General features: G+C 44.0%; 1 protein-coding gene across 2 annotated transcripts in view; it reads right to left on the reverse strand.

Moving 5' to 3' along the window:
• Positions 1–1,131: 1,131 nt before the first annotated feature.
• The window catches only part of DNAJB6 (DnaJ (Hsp40) homolog, subfamily B, member 6), a 50,715-nt gene continuing 32,123 nt past the window's right edge, over positions 1,132–19,723 (reverse strand). Inside the window, exons 8-9 of one of the 2 annotated variants that reach the window (XM_010185873.1) lie at positions 10,116–10,322; positions 1,132–2,749 (exon numbers count right to left, since the gene is read on the reverse strand). In XM_010185873.1, the coding sequence (XP_010184175.1) occupies positions 2,667–2,749; positions 10,116–10,322 (290 nt within the window). In that variant the 3' untranslated portion in view covers positions 1,132–2,666. Of the gene's footprint in view, positions 2,750–10,008; positions 10,323–19,723 lie in introns of those variants that run through there. The other variant, XM_010185872.1, reaches the window with a different exon arrangement.

Here is a 19,723-nt window from a genome sequence, read left to right on the forward strand (position 1 = left end):
GTAAGACCGCCAGGAATCTCTCTCCAACTTTCACAATACATTTATTCACAGCTGCTCTTGGGCCAGCATCATCTGTTATCAGCTGTGGCGTCTCACACCCACCTGCATTTTTCCTGCCCAAACACATACTTTCAGTAACCATATCATCATGCAGCCCTTCAGCAGATGGACGCACTGGGACACAAAGACCTCACATCTGTGCCTGCTCATACCTACGCGGCAAACGTGGCACCACATCTATGCATGCAGCAGAGCCACTCGAGCACGGTGCTACGCACAGGCTGACAACCCTGCTTCACAGTGCTCAGTTATGCAGTTACCTTTCAGTTAAAATCCAGAAATAATCAGGATGAAGGAATGAAGGAAATAGGGCTCACATTTCCTCATTTCTGGGCAGATTCTAGGTAGCTGTAGGAAAGATTATGCCCATGGTGGGGACTCTGTTTCCCAGGAGTTTCTCCCCATGGGAGGAGCAGGAGCCCAGTTGCACGCTTGCCAGCACCTTTCCAGTGGGATATGGATGCCCTTAGTGAGACAGGCTTCCTAGCTAACACACACTTCAGGTGTCCTAGCTAATTAACGCTCTATCCTCCTCCTCCAAGCCTAATACAGAGATCAGAGAGAAGAAGATATTTATGTACCAAATCCCGGTCTCCTCTAACTCTTCAAGGCACATTCCTGATCCGGAGCCATTCTGTCCTGGTACGTGAGGCTGCTCCCAGCACAAGGACAGCCCCACGCTGGTGGGACCTCTCCCTTCCTCAACCTCTCCTGCTTGTCCAGAGCATGCACCATTATCCCAACAAATGAGGAGTACTAATAGCTTAAAACTGGCATATGTACTCAGGGAGACTTCTCAATTCAAAGTGTTGTGTATTATCCAATGTGAATGTTCCTTGCACAGCAAACGTGCAAGCTCCATTTAAGGTACACGCTCCTTAGAGTGATGTTTCCAGCCAGAATGAACCCTTGTTTTCCAGTGTCAACCATTTGACTTGCTCATGGTAAGCTTGTGGGGGGTTTGTGAATACGAACTCTCCACCTTGTGCTTACACCCTAAACTTTAACTGAAACTAAACATGCACAACTGATGCTAGCTACAGTCTACAGTACAGTGCAAGAGGACAAAGCATAAAGGAGAATTTTCTTTATTTTTAAATATTAGTAACACTGCACCAAAAAAAAGCAGTACTTAAGTGACAGAAAACTGGTACTTTATTTCATATTAACCATAATTTAAATATCCTAACAGAGTTCAATGTATGGTTATATATTTGTGTAGGGTTACATTGGGCAATGTGAGCATTTGAAGCTAAACCACTCAGATACCAGAGACAGGAGAATTTGTTATATCATACTGGGCTAGAATGCAAACTTGATTTTTCTGTTTAGCTTCTTCCTTACACCATTATGTGCATTCCTACATCTTTTAAACGTTAGGATGGCGACTTTCTCCAGGAACCAAGGACTTTCAATATTGCCAGGTTTAAGTCTGTTACATCAACAACGTATTGACAAAAGGAAGAACAAAGAAACAAAACAAAACCATAAGCTGATAACTCCTACCTGGAGGTTAAAAAGAGGAGGCAACATACTGACAACAAGCATGCAGGTAAATGCTGAAGGCAACAGAAGGGCTCTGTACAAACTAAAAGGTTAAGAGAAGCAATGTGTCATGCACATGAGACAAGTATGGGAAGCAGGGATGTAATCTTGCCAGAAAATACATATTTATTTTAAATTGAAGACATCTTTTCAAGCTAAAAAAAAAAATCAGTCCTGCAATAAAACCAATGCAAAATGCTTTCATACATAAAGGTGTAAGTTCTTTGCAGAAACAACTTGATAAAATCTTACACGGATGCTGAAAAAATATTTGTTATCTAAAACCTACTCAGCAGAAACAAAGAGGAGTTTTAAAGTAGCACTTAGATCATTTGTCTCTATGTTCTGAAAAAAACCTTTTAAAATAAGGAATGATTTCACTAAATGATTCATTGGGAGTCAACTATGCTTAAACAAATCAGCAGGAGTGCTTACAGGAGCCCATCATTACACCAAGTTTCTTAAAATCAGAGGATAAAACTTCATGATACAATTTAAAATGAAGGAACATTTTAATAGCAGGGACAAACCTCTGCTGCCCAGCTTGGGGGGGAAAAAAAAAAAACCACCATAAAAGTTGCTTGTTAAGCTTGCATAAATTACCCTATAAGAGCTCATGTCTCAATCCCATTCCCAATGACACGAGTGAACAGGACTCTTCTTTCAATGGGCCTGATGTTGAGATGCCAGAGTGGCCAAACAAACAGGCATTTGCACAACCCTTTAAATTCTACAAGACCAATAAAAAAAACACTAGACTGGAGTCGTTTTAGTCCCAGGGAAGGATGAGGTAAGAAATTCTGTAACACTTTCCAATCCTCCAACATAACACACTCCTAACCAAGATCCCCCTTGTTTGAATTCCCTAACCTGACTGGCAAGAAAGCCACTCCGTGAAACTAAAAAGAATAACATAGTGCAATTTTAGTACAGTTTTAAACATGAGTCACTTCCTTGCTAGCAGTGTGAACAATCAAAAAGTATACACAAAAGAGGTGTGCTCAAATGTAACATTAAGTTGTCATTATTATAAAGGTATTGGCATAGCAGAGAAGTCCATTTTAGTAACTCCCTTTGGTTGACTTCTTCTTCTTCTGTTCCTCTCTCTGCTTCTGCTTCCTCCTCTTGCTGCCTTCTTTGTATCCTGAGGAAACATGGCTTGTAAAACACTATTCACAGCATTCATGGACTTTTCCCTCCAGCAAAAGCACACATTCTCTGAATGGTTCAAGGAATCTTAAAAGAAAAAAGTCTGGCTTTCTGATGTGGTTTCTTAAATGATCAGTTCTGCTATATCCCTTATATAGGACAGAAAGAAAACACTATCAATCTTTGAAGTTTGAAAAGTTCTAGAGAACTTTCAAAAGACTTCAAAGCCATTCAGGAAAAGCTTCAAAATTAGAGCACATGCAAAACCAGAATAATTTTCAGAACACAAGCAATAAGTAAGACTTATACAGCAGGAGCTATTTAAGTACTGGCGTTTCCTGCTCACAGTAGTCAGTTACCACGATATCTGCATTTCCATTTTAAGACTAGGGAACGCCGAGAATCCTGAGTAAATAAGAAGGTGCTCAGTGTTTACCAATATACATTTTATATGCAAGTCATCAGCCTGCTCATGCTTAATGATGCACCACAGGTTTTATTCTACTGCAGCTCCAGTGGTGCATGGAAGTACTAAGTTCAAGCAACAATTATTTGCTACAGGTTCAGTAAGCACAAGCTTCCAGCTGTGATCATCATTCCCAATGGTTTTTTCCTCCCTACAAAGATGAGTGAAAACCAGTCCTTGCTCTGCATCTTGTTCTTTCCTCCGAACTTGCAGTAAAATGCAACTCACGAGCAGACTTGCATGGACAGTGAACTGTGCAGAACCAACACCATGTCTACCCAAGTGCACTTAATAAATCTAAACTCAGAACAGTCCAGTGCACAGGGCCAAGTGGAGGAGCCAGCTCAGAGGCAGGGCTGGGAGCCAGAGGAACAGCCCAGGAAGGGCACAGCTCTGCCTGTCTGGAAATCTCGTCCTTTCACCCAGTCTATGGGTAGACAGACATGACCCTAAGGAAGTCATGTCACCATTGCACCCAGTTCTCCATCAGTTTAGCACCAATAGCAAAATTAAGTTGGGAGAAGGAAGCAGTGGGCTTGTGGCTGAAGTTTGCTCCAAATCAGAGCGCCTCCCAAGTGGAATTAGGGTTGTGCCCAAGGCAGAACTGCAGTTCTTCAGTTTAAGTTTAAGACTTGGGGAGAACCGCGAGTCTTTGGGCTAAAATAATCTGAAGCATTATGAAAAGCTTGTGCATTAGAGGCAATACACTCCCTTGTAGCAATGGGAAACTGTTCCTAGGTTATCATCCTAGCTCCTGCGCTGTACCAACAGCATGACTTCATCTTTTGCAATCATCTGAGTCAAGAGGCAGGATATTTATTTAGAAATTCTGCCATGAGTGATTAACCTGTGCAAAGTTAGAGTGGAAACCAGTTTTATTGTTTAAGGAAGAGAAAAACTGGCAGTGCTCTGCAGAATTGCAGATGATGCTGTGTTCTCCCCACACCCTGCCACTCTCCTGAGCTGCAATCCTGTCCCCAGGGACACTGTGAGAACGTCTCCTCACTAAGGACTCCATCCATGAAGTTTAATGTGAGCCCCTCTGTCACCTATACATTGTCAAAAATAGGATCCCTCGGCATTTAATTTACTGCTGTAAGGGATGCATCCCAGAAGGGCTCAAGCATCTCTTTGCTTTCCCACAGAGGCCAATGGAGGTGGAAGAGATGTGCTGGCTCTTGAGAATCAGTCATCCAAGGGGCATTACTCAAAGGATCTTTCTCTTTACTGGAGGAAAAACCAGCAACATATCAGCTGATCAGATCTAGTTCATGTCACAGCTATGAAACATTAACACAGATATTTGGGAAAGCATCATCAAAACCCAACAAATTATTAGCTTCATAATTTTCTTATTTTTCATTCTCAAAACACTGTCAGTATTTCTGAAAGGCTTCCACATCCAGACATGAGTGCATTTCATACTTCTATTTTATATCACAATTTTTTTTTTTTTGCAACAGTCCATATTCTTCAAATGTTTGAGATTTTGAAAGCAATTCCAGCAACTCTTCCTTAAAAATACTGTGAGTCAACATAAATTATGACTTTAAATGAATGTCACATAATTAATTGTCTTGTAAATGAATCAACTCAAATGTTAAAATAATGTGGTGTGAAGCTATTTAGGCATGTGACAACACGGTCTCCTTCCAGCCCTCAGAATAAGGGTGAAAAGTGGAAATCTTTCAACTGTTATCACTGACACACAGAAACAGATTGGCCAGAGTGGGAGATAACACACGAATACAGAGTATTCCTCAAGAGAAAACTGCCAGGTCTTTTCTGTTTCGAGCCTGCTGTAATAAATAATTTCACTCTTGACCATTTTCTTTTCTATCCCCACCTAAGAAGAAAGAATACATCAAACTTTGCCAGTCTGTTAGCTCCAGCAATGCTATGCTGGTGCCATAAACCTGATCCAAACAAAGCTCCTAACAAAAATTAAAAATTGCACACTAAAGATGTAACCTTTTCATGCTTATTTCACGCAAATACTTCAACCAGCGCTAATTAAAAGCCACACCACCTGTTTTACAACTTGGATAATTCTTCCCTAAAAAAAACCAGTGTCTGCTAACCCACTTTCCCCATTTCATCCTCCCCCTCTCTTCTATATCAGAAGACCCATAAGGAGCACAGAAGCTATTCCAGCTTTCAAAAAGCTGACGAAGACCAAAATCAACTTCCAACAATACTTAGTAGCAGCTTCCTCATCCACTCAGCAAGGACCAAAACAAACTGGGAAGGCTGTGTGCTGGCTCCCAGATTGACTTTCCTTCTGGCTTTCCACTTCTCTGCCATCTGCACCTCCCAGAATCACAGGTTTGTTCAGTCACTATGAAACTCACTGCATTCTTGGATGGCAACTGCAAGGGAGGTGTGCACATTAAACCATCAATCCCAAAGGACACAAGTGTCCTGGGGAAAACACTCCTACCCAACCCATTCGTGGTATCCTACTTCTTCCTGCCCTGCCTGACATCTGCCTGCTCTACCAGGATGCAGAGAGCAGCCATGGGTCTGCTCCACCTTCTTCTGCCAGCACAGAGGAGCGTAGGAGTCAGCAGAAGGAAACACGGTGTTCAGTCACGGCCCATGATTAACATGCAGCATCTCTGCTTCTCAACTGACATCATTCAGTAATAAAGGCCATGGCCTGATTTTTATATAAGATCTCCTACAAAAGTAAAGGCTATGGAGGATCCTCCTTCTACTTCCAGGCTCTGAACCACTGAGGTTGGAGGTGGGTGAGATTCATGGTTTCTGCTCAAGTCCCAGAGAAAATAGTTTGCTACTATTTTTTCTACTACCTTTTTGCTGAGACTGTGGCCATTCTTTTTGTCCTCCTTGAAACCATGAAAGCAGTGATGGCTCCAACAAGAATACAGAGCTTTAACGGGGCAGTGGAGTGCATGCATGTTTGGTTCTGTAGCATGCTTTCTAATTTTCTGCTCTTAGAAATATCTCTCTACTCAAAACAGTAAATTGCTTTCTCAAAGGAAGCTAGCTTACCTCTGAGCTGTAGCTACCATCTATTATTTTAGACTGACCACACTTGCATATGCCATTACAAAAATTAATCTCAGATCACAGCTTCAGTATAATTTCATGTGTGTGACTCAATTTACAATTACAGCTTTACACTACACTTTCACACTCCCTCCTTTCAGCCCAAGCCACTGCCCAACACAGACCACAATTTGACCTACTAATTCTCTCACCGCATCCACAGCTCCTGCCCGTGCCATGGAGCACCGCAGAGAGAGAACCCGCCTTTACGTAAAGACCTGAGGTGACAAAACATCCCACCCCATCTAGGTATGCCACTCCACTTTTTAATTATTCACACAGTTAAATCCAAGGGGCGAGTGCTCCAGTTTCACTGGCCAACCCAGTGATGTAATTCCAACTTTGATGTTTTAGGGGACTGAAGAGCTTTAGCAACGTACTGGGGCCTTCCTTCATGCTTGCTCACTGTGCTATGTTCATTACCAATTCTGCCTAGAATCGCTACAAGAACATACCAAGCCAGATACAACCTGCTTGCCTGCTATTAATTAAGGTAATACTATTAATAAATAGAGTCCAAGGTTTTACTCCCACATGGCAAGCAAAAGCTTGCAAGGCTCTGCAGCCTTGAAAGCCCTTCCATGTGCAACCCAGCCACCTTCTATGGGAAGCAAGTGGGTAACGGGATGCTCTCATACTAGCAGCCAAAAACCATGCATGAAGGCAGCTCTGGCTAAGCCAGGGAGCGGCCAGCCAGCCTCCAAATCCACCAGCCAAACTTCCCACCCTCTGTCCCACTCACACGCAGTTACAGCCAGGGGATGCGGAGCAAAGGAAGAGCAAACTCCCTCCCATCTCCACAACTCCAGCATTCCTCATGTATTAGGTTTCCACAGAAAACAGTGGCTTTGCTTTCCTTTCTCTTTCTATTACATGCCCAAATACAAGTATGTGAAAGAATTATAAAGGTAATTAGTTTGAATAACCAAGCACATCAATTTTACTAGTTAGTAATATGTAATTCCGGAAACCATATGTTGGTAAAAAGAACGGAGACTGCATTAAAGATGTAATAAAGCACAAATAGCTCAACTTTCCAGCAGAGAAATCCATGCCAGGAAAGGATCAAGATTAGTTAAGCTAGTTCTTTTAAAGTGGTTTCCTTTTCAGGGATGCCAGCGGGTGAAAATGGAGCAAAAATGAATTATTAATGTTGTAAGTTTTAGGTTAATGCAAGCTTTTTCATTCAAAAGGAAGAGCAAACCTTGCAATATTATCTTGCAAATAATGATCTTTCATATCATGTATTTTTATGGTATTACAACAATTAAACATTTCAACCATTCTTGCTAAAGGTCTAAACTCTCAAAACCACAGAAGCAGTTTTTTAAGGGCAGTTAACCACTACCCCTGCCATTAGTGGCTGTAACCCCCAGGTCTCTGCTGGCATTAATACCACTTCTGTACAGCTTGGATATCACCAGTCAGCCACACGTCATACAATCGGGCAGTATGCTACTTGTATTAACTGAATATTTATTTAAAAAATCACTTGGGTGGAGCTAGAGCACTGTCTGACTTGAGAGCACAAGAGGTGAAGTTTTATTCTAAAGGCTGTTACGAAACCAGGAACAGTATGAAACCCAGAGAAATTTCTACTAAAATGCAAAGTGTCAATGTTAGGTGGAAAATAAAATTTAATATTTTTTTTGTTTTAATTAAAAATCCACTGTAATGACTGGAAATCCTGACTAAGGAGAGGATTCATCTCACCTCTAGATTTCACTTGCTAATCTAAACAAGTTGGCCAGCCTTTCTCCTTGGCTGCTTGAGAGAGGTGGTCACTTCCAAAGTGATCCCCACCACACAGTCAACATGAAACCCATTCCCTTTTTCTTCATTCAAATTTGCTAGAGACTTACACACTAAAACTCAAACATTGCTGCTCTTAGAGCTGGGAACAGAAAACCATTTCACTGCAGGTGAACCATTAAAAACTGAGGATTTGCTTGAGGTGCTCTAACTGGGACAACATCTAAAGCTGCCACAGGCCACACACCAGTGGTGGCAAAACCACCTGATTCGAGGTGGAACAGCACCCAGCTTGAGGCCATTGAACTTTATTTTCCACTGAAGTCAGTGGGTTTCGGACCGAGGCAGAAATAGATGCTATTCTTCCCAGCACAGGCCCGTGTGAGTACGGCAGCTGCTGCAGTGACCAACGAGAAGCCAAGTGGGAGCAGATAAGTGGTCTATGTAATGACAGAGCTGTGCTGGTGAAGGCTGCTTGCTGGGCACAGCAGTCGGCAGAGGTGAGCACCCATGAAGGGATCGGCGTTACTGGCCAGGCCTCGTGCACAAACTCCCCAGGGAGGGATTAAGACACTCACGTTGTGGGTTTTTATGACTGATTCGACCAGTCCTTCAGCAGCCCTGTCCATCAGAGGAACAGTAGGCAAAATATTTAAAGCAACAGTAAAATCTAAAGTCTTAACTACAATCAAGTTTTCACCCTGAATTTTTGACGGCAACTCACAATCTACTGGTAAAAGAGGGGATTTTGTGATTGCACAAATACTTCTGGAAAGTAATTTTAATTGCGAACTTGTGCATCTTGGAGCATAAATAGATTCACAGCAAAAAGTCCTAAGCAATCTGAAAAACTGCTCCAAAATTGCAAGATGCATGTCAAACTCAGACGCTCTTTGGCAACCATGACAAAGTATTGTTATGATTGCAGAGAACCTCAAGTCTCCAAAACTTCACCAGGGTTTTGTTTTGCCAGCTACAGACACAAGAGACAAAACCTGTAACCAGTGCATGGGAGATTTCAGGACATCAGCCCAGAGGTTATGTGCAGGCATCTGTAGAGAAATTTTAAACTTTTTTGTTTTTCTTGTTTTTCTTTTTTTTTTTTAAGAAAAGATTTAACTTTGCCATCCCTAAAGAGACAAAACTTACAGCAACCGATTAGGAAGACATTTATCTGAATGTTTCCATTTTTTCAAGCTCACATGTTATCTTTCGGTCTTCTGTACAGAAGACAGCATAGATTTAAAGGCTCAAAAATGCAGCAGAAGTTGGTACAGCACTGGGAGTACATGAGCACGTGTTTTAGGGTACATTGCATGTTTTTCATGCGCTGTTTACCCTGAGGAGCCTCATATGCTCACACTTCCCAGCACTTCACCTAATTCAGCACTACTGAGAAGAGCCCTTGGTTTGGGCATCCAAATAGCAAGGCATCTTCACGTTTCAGAAAAACCTGTCCTGGCAGTCCTGGATGATTTTTGACCACAGGTTCAAATTAAGCCAAGTAGTTACGAGGACTCTGTTGTTCAAGATAGCCTCTGGACTATATTGCTGAAATATTACAGACAGGAAAAATATCAAAGGACTAATTACTTCCAAAAATAACTGGGACAATCACCATGCCTCCCTGTTCACCTGAATGGTCTCAGCCCTCTCTATTAGGATTTAGGTGCCTAAAATTGCAGCTTCTAGAAATAATATCAAGTTGCTGAACTTCTCCTTCGGCAAGGAAGCCAAGCACAATTTAAATAAATGAATGTGCAAAATACTGTGACTAGTTAATCTCTAAAAGGCCTTCACTTTTAAGGACAAAGAGCATAGTCACTTCAGCAGCCTGTAACAGTATCTGCCCTGGATCATTGAATACCCCAGGGCATTTGTGAATCTAGACTAAATTGAAGAGCAGAGCTAATGCAGGATGAAGGCATGCAAGCTGCCATTTATTATCTACCAGGGAGCTAACATTAAGTCAACACACAGCAAAAAACTCGTGCTTGGCTTTTTGGTTTTGGCTTTTGACTAGCTGATGGCTCCTTTTCTGCACATTTCTCATCAACATTCTTGTGCACACCTGATAAATAAAAAGGGGTCTCCAAGCTGCTTGTAACCCGGCTTCTATCTTGCTCTTCCACCTCATCGCTATTATAATGAAAGGCATATTTGGGGGAACTGGCAGGCTTGTGAGTCTTCAGCAGGCGAGGGTTGGTTGGCTGGAAAGGCAGGGCGTGTTGTCCTCTCCGTCTGCACTCCTCAGCAAAGGCCTCTTCATCTGCCTCACCTGAAAAAAGGAAAGCGCAAGAAAGGTGAGCTGCACCCAAAATGCTTAAATGTTAGCCTGAAAAAAAACAACAAACCAACCCAACTCAAAACTGTGCTGGAAATTGGGTGTCACTAAACTACAGCCTTGGCTGTGGTTAGCTCACAGGTATTCCTGTCTATCTGCAGATCAGGGAGTGTCAGAGCAGAGAGCTCCATCAATGACTTCTCACCACACTGGAGCCACCCAAAAAAGTCAGCTGGATATGACAGCTCTGGGGCCACTGTTTTCCTTTTCCCAAGAGTCAGGGTGAGCCGGGCAAGTGGCCCCGGACGATATTTCTGCCCTTTGCAGAGCGTGGCGTCTCATCCCACCACACCGGGACTGGCTGCCTAGGAAGGGGTGACCCTACTCAAGGAAAAGCCATAGGGGAAGGGAAGGAGGGAGAAATACCTGAGCTGGCTACAGGGATGGTGGGAGGAAAACAAAGCCAATGTGGGTTCAGAGGGGCTGATGTTGGACACCCACAGCTGGAAGGATGGTAGAGAAGCATGAAAGATCACATGAACATGGGAAGTGGGGTGAATATGTAAGAGGTAAGCACAGTCCGGTGGGCAAGGCAGGCACACACAGCAAAGGTGAATGGACGCAGTGGAAATAAAATCCCAATGTTTGCAAAAATTGGTATGAAAGATTAGGCATTCCAGTCATACTGATACTATTTTGTAGATGACACTTTTCTGCAAAGTAGAGAAATCACCTACTGTAACACAAAAAACCCAGCAAAACCACACCTCAAAAAAGAAACAGTAAGAAAACACATAAAAAGTCAACCAAAGACATTCAATAGGGAAAATGAGAAAGAAAAAAAAAGTGAGAAAAAAGGCGTGTACCACATTTGTCTCTTAATGGCTTTTTAAAGTTTCATTAATTCAATTACTTAAGTACTTATAATAGAGCTGATGAAATACAGCGTTATTTTATTTGCATCAAAAGTGGTGTGTCACATTCTGGAAGTTTTTCCCGGGATGTGCCCGGCATCAGCTGCTTAGGGAGGGGTGCGTGCTCCCAGCTAATGCGTGTGCTCTTAGTTCATGGCTGGAAAATGCTTTGAAGATGGAAAAAGCACGACGTATGCAGTAAGGAACAAGAGCAGTAATACCCACTTCATCACGCGCACCAAACCACCAACACTCTCAAGCAAAACAGGTTGCATTGTCTTTACCTTGTAATCGTACATGGGGAGATACTTCTGAAAGCATGAGGAAAAGGAGGCAGGGTTTGTTTAAAAAGTCATTCCTGAGTGCAAAGCTGCACCTGGGGCCTCGCAGGAGGAGAGGACTCCAAGATGCACCTCGCATCGCCGCACATTTGAGCACGTGATGTATATGGATGTTACACACAGGACCCTTTTTCCTGGGTTATTAAATGCCCATTTCCCCCCCATCAACGCTCACACTTTTTTACCCTGAAGTCTCCTACACTTCTCAAGGCACAAGCAAACAAGACAAAAACTCAAGTGATGTTAACACCAAGGATTTCTGCATTTAGACTCTGCCTGCCTGCACCATCCCAGTGTAAAACCCTGGGTGTGTGGCTCTCCTCACAGCAGGAGAGAGCAGCAGGACAGCTTCTTCCCCTCACATGGGGCACAGCGCTTTGGCTATGAGAGGTGGTGGGCAAGGAAAAGCTCCAAAAATGCCAGTGAAGAATTGTTATTTCCCATAAAAGGCGATGGGATTTTACAAGCTGTACAAACAGCACTGAAGCATGTCTCAGTCTGGGGATACCAGGTCTATGAAGATGAAGCCTATAAAATGCCAAGAGTTAAAAAAAAAAAACAACAACTAAAATCAAAACCAAAAAAACCCCATAGAAAACCCATGTACACCAGTTGCACATACAAAAACCAGTCGAGGGAGTTCACTTCCTAACTAATTATAGTGCACCAGAAACAGGCGATCCATCCCATGGAAACGCAAACTGCATTGCTTTCTTTTCGATGTGCAAATTCTTTCACGTTTAAAATGTATATCGGCAAGCAGATGCAGGTCTGAGAAGGCTCTGTGTGTCTTGAGGCTCTGTGTGTGCGCACTGCAGAAACACCCCGATCAGACACTTCAACAGTTAAGCTGTTAAGCGTTAACCAGATGCTCTACACACACCCCAGTAAATTACTCCTAACTATGCTAGAGGCCAATCTGGACACCTTTAGTCTAATTCACCTGGTGTGAAAGGAACAGTTTAGCACTGAAAGAATTCAGGATAATCTTGCTCCTCCCTGGTGATGTACTCGTACCTGCAGCATCTGGGAGCTGGGCTGTGCCACCCACCCCACAATGCTGAGCACCTCATGAAGCCACAGAAAGGTTGTCCAGAAAGCACTGACTGCTTGAGTCCAACTTAAAATAAAATATAAAAATGCAAGAGACATTCTGCACTCCAAACTTCCCAATTAAATCAACTGCTAGAGAAGAGGCAGGAGAGCTTGTCCTGCTTTATCAAATTCTGTCAGAGCTGCAGTCTCCAGACTGTACCTGCCTGTTACACACCTCCTGTGAGTTTTGGAACAAGTCGTTACAACTATGCCACTTTTTGCCTATGAAAAGTCACAACATCCCTTCTCCAAGGCTTTGCCTGGGGTGCCTTTCACCTGCAGCTCTTCTGCAAATGACCCAGAGCCAGGACTGCCCCCTCTTCCAGTGAGGTTCATAGCTCAGTTGTTCCATCAAAGATGATACACCAAGAAAAAAACACCACAAACAGACAACTCCTGTAATGCATATTTCTCTTTCCTCCAAAAATGATCCAAAACTAACCCCCAAAGCTGGACTTTGCGCTGCACCAGCCCAACAAATCTCCGGGAGCCCTAGCTGTGCTTGGCTCTGCCTGTGCTGCCACAACTTTCGATCATTGAGGGTTTGTAATTAGCATTTTTGCTAAGCCCAGCTGACCTGTGTGATACTACAAGAAAATTCGCTCCTAAGCTGCCATCAGTGTTATTCTGCTGGTTTGGGGTGCACTGTGAAAGCCTTGGCACACCAGAGGGGCTGCTCCTGCATGCCACAAATCATCACACAGTGGCAACTGAAGTCAAATTCTTTATTAGCTCTGATTACACTGCAAAGTTACCCAGTTTTCCTCCAGAAGAATAGTTTGTGCTTCCTATTCCTGGACTGCCCGTGCCTGGCCCCATCTGTCCTTTGCCCCACAGCGGACCACTGGGGGAATGCAGAGCTGCTCCCTCCCCCTACACAGGCAGCACATTTTGCAGCTACATCACAGAATCACAGAATGGTTTTGGTGGGAAGGGACATTTAAAGGCCATCCAGTCCAACCCTCTGCCGTTGGCAGGGACATCTTCAGCTGGATCCGGTTGCTCAGAGCCCTGTCCAACCTGGCCTTGAATGTTTCCAGGGATGGGGCATCTACCACTCCTCTGGGCAACCCATTCCAGTGTTTCACCAACTTCATCATAAAAAAATTTATTCCTTATACCTAGTCTAAATTTACCCCCTTTTAGTTTAAAACCATGACCCCTTGTCCTATTGCTACAGGCCCTACTAAAAAGCCTATCTCCATCTTTCTTCTAAGTCCCCATTAAGTACTGAAAGGATTAAATCTGCCTTGATCACCCCAAGTCATTCAGTTTTCCATCTCTTCCAGAGTAAAGACAAGTTTTAGCTCAACATACAGACCTCAAAATATTGTCCAATATTTTTCCCCTTTACAAGGTGCAGGGGAGCAGGATGGCACCACAAATTCATTGCATGCCACAACATCACATTGACAACAGTGCTGTGCACGGTCTGAGCCGTCAGATCTTTCCTCTGATCATTTATCTTTAGCACAAGTTGCAAAATCAAAACTAAATTGTAATTTGCATCAACTATTTTCTCTCGTTCCACATATCTAAACATATCTGAAACATTTGAGCCAGGCTCTGAATAAAGCTAACTCTAACAATTGCAAATATGACACTGGAGAAGAATTTACTCCGGGAAAGGTCAGACACACAGGGCATCACCATCAAAAAGCGCTTAAACATTGCTGGAGCATTGTCAGCAGCAATGTTTGTCCTGGAAAAAGCTTTTAGAAGAGCAGTTGTATGGAGGTTGGGGGTCCACAGCTGAGTTCAGAGCTGGAGTAGCCACTTGAGAAGCAACTTTTGGGGTGCTCCAGCTTTAAACAGCCCTCAGTTCCCCCCACAGCTCCTTCTTGCCACCTCCTGCACCGCCGAGCCAGCAAACCCACGTGAGAGCCCGGGCAGCCGCAGCGTGAACCCGAGCAGGGACTGACCCGGGTTAAAAATAACGCTCGTTTTTGTAAGCTTATTTTTAACCAGTGCCCGGATCCAGCTCCTCGTGCAGCTGCCCCAGCTGGGGCAGGGAAGGGGGCAATTACTGGGGGCTGCTGGAGTCAGCATCCAGATGATGGTGTTAAGCAAAGGGTGTTATTCTACTACTGCAAATAATAATTAAAAACCTTGCAGTTATTTCACTTGCAAAACCAGTCTGGAGGAGTTACATTTCTAAGGGTTAATTCTGCAAATGGGTGATTCAGCATTACCAGTAACATTCAAAAACAATAATTAAAGTTTGGTTTTCTGAGGCACCACGTTCTCCCAGATGAAAAGCAGCTTCTGGGGAAAAATAAACCAAACAAGAGCTGTAGCATCCTAAAATGCTGCATTAGGACCAAAGCTTGCTTCTACTCCAAGCAACAATACAAGATCCTTGGGCTGAAAAATAATTTCTCATAGCAAAATGCTGCTGTATCAAAGGGGAAAATATGGATCCTTTAACCTGTAATTAACCAGTAGAGGGCAATATTGCCTATTGTGAGGGGCAACGTTATCAGCAAAGTCACTGCCAACTCCTATTTATCTGGTAATCCAACGACTTTATATGCCTAATGCAAACGGTGAGTTCAATTCGTGGACAGGTGGGTGCTTTGGGGGAGCCACCAGCTACACCAAGGGGTCCATGTGTGCTCCTGGAAAATGGAGATAACACATGGGAATGAAAATGGGAAGGCAGAGGATATTCCAGGTGAGGTAGGATGGGTAAGTCATGAAGCACATTGTGTAAAAGCAGCCCTGCATGATTTAGCATTATTATTTTGTGTTACATCTAAGTAACATCCATGTATGTCCTGGAATTGAACTGAAATCCTACCAGGAATCAGCAGTAATTAATGGCAAGGCAGTAATTAACAGAAACATGCTGAAGAAACTGGGATAAACATCCTGAGGATGCCGAACCACTTATTTGCATTTACCACACCACTTCCCGCACAGAGGAAGCAGAGCCTTCGTGGTTACCGCATGGCAGCCCTACCGCTTGCGTGCTATGTTCTTACACACCTAACCAAGAAATAAATGTGTGTTTATCTACGTGTGTGTATATACATATTTTTATATATGTATTATATCAGGGTTTTCCCCTGTATTAAGAAACAAAAAGCAGGCACACCGGTTTACTCAGTGGAAAGGAAGACTTCCCCGAGGCCAGAAACACCCCTTCCTGTAACCAGCATCAGAAGATGCAACTGGAGAGGGGCGCCCAGCGTTACCTAATGACACAAGACAACTCCGAGATAAAGCCCCAGCGAGCTGGTTGTGCAAGGACGGTTTGCAGGGAGCTTACTCCATCCAAATCTTTCTTGAGTGATGGCCAGCGAAGTGTCTCTCTAAAGCTGTAAGACTTTAAAGTTAAGAGGTGGTGTATTTTCCAAAGCTCAGAGCAGGATACAGCTGCATTGCTGCACCTAGAGAGGACTCAGCTGGCAGTGCGGTGTGAGGCTGAGCTGATGCTGACAAGAGTGAAAAGAGCTGTGCTTGACTTTTTACCCCCTCCTACTGCAAGGGCTTGGAATTTACCCCGCGCCTACGGAGGGCACTGGAGTTTCTGATGACTCAGCTGCATCCAGGCAGAGCTGAGCTGCGGCTGACCGAGCAACCCAGAGAGAAACAAAAAAAAAATCCCTATTTAAATACATTTATCTGAAGTTGATAGCACTATGATCCTTGTAATCTGCTGATAAGATTTTTTGTAGTGATGAGCTTTTTCCTGCTGTTACAGCAGCTCTAGTATTAATTTACCTTAGCAGAAGATACCAAGGTTCTTCTGAGACTCAAGTCCAACCATGCTGGGAAATCTCATACTTTAGAGGAGCCCGTTGGAACCAGGAACTTGTTTACTGGAAACAACCTTTCTGCAGGCCTGGATTACCCCGCACTGAAAAATTCCTGGAGATTAACTGGTTCTTTTGTTTCTTCACTTGGAAGCCCCATGTCTAATATATTATAGCTCAGAGGAAACATCAGGAGATCAAGTAACGCTACTGAAACATAGAAATAGTCAAATTTGGGGGACCAAACTTGAAAACTGCCAAATCATCAGAGTTTCTTCTAATTTCTCTTGGAAGCGAGGGATGCTCATTGTAAGACACCAAGCCCAGGGGGTTTTCCAAAACCACATGTGCACACACACCCACCCCTCCTGAAATTGTAGGCAACACACTCGGCCAAGAAAATACTCCCTCACCATTACTGGAGGCTATGTTGAGCAAGTTCTCCTGATTAATTGTTCTTAAACTTGTTTCTAAATGCCAGGAAGCACTAATACTGTGATGCTTAACAGCAGGAGTTATAAAACCCACTTTCAGCCTGTGCTCTCTCAGGTTTGTCAAACATGACAGAAACTAAAATTTGCATCAAGTCTTCTTTGGAAAATGTCACTGCCTCAGTTTGACAGTGACAGCCTTTAAATAATCTGTCTTTTGCTATTTGATGGGATTCTTTGTGAGAGAAAGCAGTCATTTTAAAATCTACTGATAAAAAAAAATTGCAAGTAAGTCTCAAAAACCAAAAGAGCCTGAAATCACTCAGAAACTATCCAGGGAATGCCGGAGCAGCTGCCCCATCTGCACCATCGCTGGTAAGGACAGAGCTTCTTTAAACCGTACAGGGAGTTTATTTCAACACTGCAGTTTACCAGCTAAAGCACAGGATGGAGGAGGACGTTTCGAGTTTACTGGTGATCATTTTCCTTCCAGAGCCATCGCCTCAGTGCCACTGTAATATCCAAAGAGAGCATGAGAAGATTTGGGGTTTGCTCTGGGGCACAAACTGATGTCTGAGACATCCCTCCTGCAAAATGTTATGAAATATTTAGCCGTAGAGGCACCCGGCGTGCTCGGCTGATTGGAAACTAAAGACATCATCAGCTCTCAATCCTCATCCTCTGCAGAAACCTCCTGCCACGTCCCACCTCATCCTCTCCCCATCTCACGCCTGCGCTGGCTCCGACTCATATTAAGTTTATAACTTGGAGGACTTTGGCCAGGCTTTCCCAGGCCAGGACCAGCACCACTATTTCCTCTGCCGTGAAAACCAGGCATTTCCTGCAAGGGGTGATAAACAAGTCCACAAGTGGCCAGAGACAGCGGGGTAGGTGGTGGCAAAGTCCTGGGAAGTGATGGGGGCAAAAAAAGCGGTGAGATCTGGGAAAAAGGACAGGGACTGATGGGGATGACTCTCACAGGGCTATTTCTGTCCCAGGAAGGCCATGGCTGCAGCACGTCCAGTATCTAGGCAGGGCTTAGTACTTTTTGCTCAACACACATAGCAGTCCTCTACCCTTCTGACTTTAAAAGCTGGCAATGGACTCACTCCTTTTATTTTTGCCCTCATACCCAGCCGCTCTGGTGCCAGGTCATGTGGCTCCAACCCACCCGAACCCCTGCGGCGCCAGGCAGGGGCAGGGAAAGCCCCACACCGGATCCGCTCACCCTCCCTGCCCTGCAGCAGCTCCCTTAGAAAGCTCAGCCTTTTTGTCTTCTGTTTTTTTTAGCCATCTGTATTTTATCTTCCACCCCCGCACACGCCCCAAAACCCCATTATATCTTGCACTCAGCCCAGCGTGTACCAACACGCATCCTGCGTTCCCAACACACCGAGCGACTCGAGACAACAGCATTTCGCCACTGAGATACCCCCTCTGCAACAAACTGGGGAAATTAAATGAGTATAGAGTATACACTAACTGCAGTGGCATTGCAAAGAGGTAATGTGAAAGGAGATGTCATTGTACTGAGTGGTTAAATGGGGACTGATGGCTACAGCCACTCCTGTTTGGCTGTATCAGGTGGCTCTGAGCTCTGCAGTTACTGAGGGAGCCTGGCTTTACCTTCTCGCTTCCAAAACTTACTCATCAGAAGATCTCTCAGTCTGGTAAATTTAAGGCCAGAGAGAAGTGCAGGCTAAACACATTCAGGCTTCTGCAGTTATTTTGCTTCTGTCAAAGTACGCTAGGGCATTTGTATAGATTATGCCAACTGCTCATATCTTAAAGATTTGGGATGTGGGAAATGCAAATGGCAGGAAGTAACGCCAACCCCCACATTTCCAGCAAGCAGAGGTGACCCCATTTGCATGCTGCTGCTCAAAGGGAAATTTATTACATTTAAAAGGCTTTACCACACAGGGGTCTTTTATTCATTGCTGCATGAATTTCAAAAGAAAGCAAAGAGCCAGAAATGAGCTTCACAGCTTGACATATATAAATACAAATTAGCAAGATTTCAAGCTCCGAGTTTGAACAAATGGACCTGATTTTTAAACAGCAATTGAGATTACTTAAAAGATGATGCTTTCTACACTTTTCAGGGTCATGTCAGATCTCTACCGTAGTTTCCTGCAAGTTACATTGTATGCCACTACGTTGCAGTGCTGTCGGTCAGATCCCGTTGAAAAGCTGCACAAGGAGCTCCTGCTCTTGGGGCTTCTCTCCCCAACACAGCCCCTACACAACACAAAGGCGAGATGGGGCTCAGATCCCCGTGACATTCTCCCTCTCTTACACAGCTCCTCTTCCTGGTATCACTGACATCAAAATGCTTCACTGGGTTCAATACTCATTTTCTTTCATCTCACCTATATTTCAACCTCAGACAAAAATGCCTGCAGGTTTAGTCTCTACCACGAGGAAGCCTTGCAGCTCGTGCTTCACTTTGAAATTGAGTTGTGAAGTGCAAAACAAAATCCTATTGAAGAAAAAAAGAACCAGCCCTTACAATGCAACTGAATACTCACTACTGGAGGAAAATAAATTAAATAAAAAAACCACACAGCGCAACTACAAGCAGCCTGGCCAGGTCCTGCACGGCGTACCCAGGCACAAGGCACTTTCCACCACTGTTCCCCCTCTCCTGGTGCCCAAGCAGAGCTCCAGGGACCTTCACACCCCTCGTGATCGAGCTCCAGAGCCTCCCAGTGCCAGGTGGAACAGCCCCTTTGCTGCCCTAAAGACAAAACCTCGCTTCTTGCCTTCAGCCCTCCCAGGACCAGGCCAAGCAAAACTGGCATCTAATTAGAAATCTCTTCAGAGAGCAAGCAGAGGAAAAGGGATCTTCTACTT

Source organism: Mesitornis unicolor, unplaced genomic scaffold (genome assembly GCF_000695765.1).
Source record: "Mesitornis unicolor isolate BGI_N332 unplaced genomic scaffold, ASM69576v1 scaffold9476, whole genome shotgun sequence".
Classification (NCBI taxonomy): domain Eukaryota; kingdom Metazoa; phylum Chordata; class Aves; order Mesitornithiformes; family Mesitornithidae; genus Mesitornis; species Mesitornis unicolor.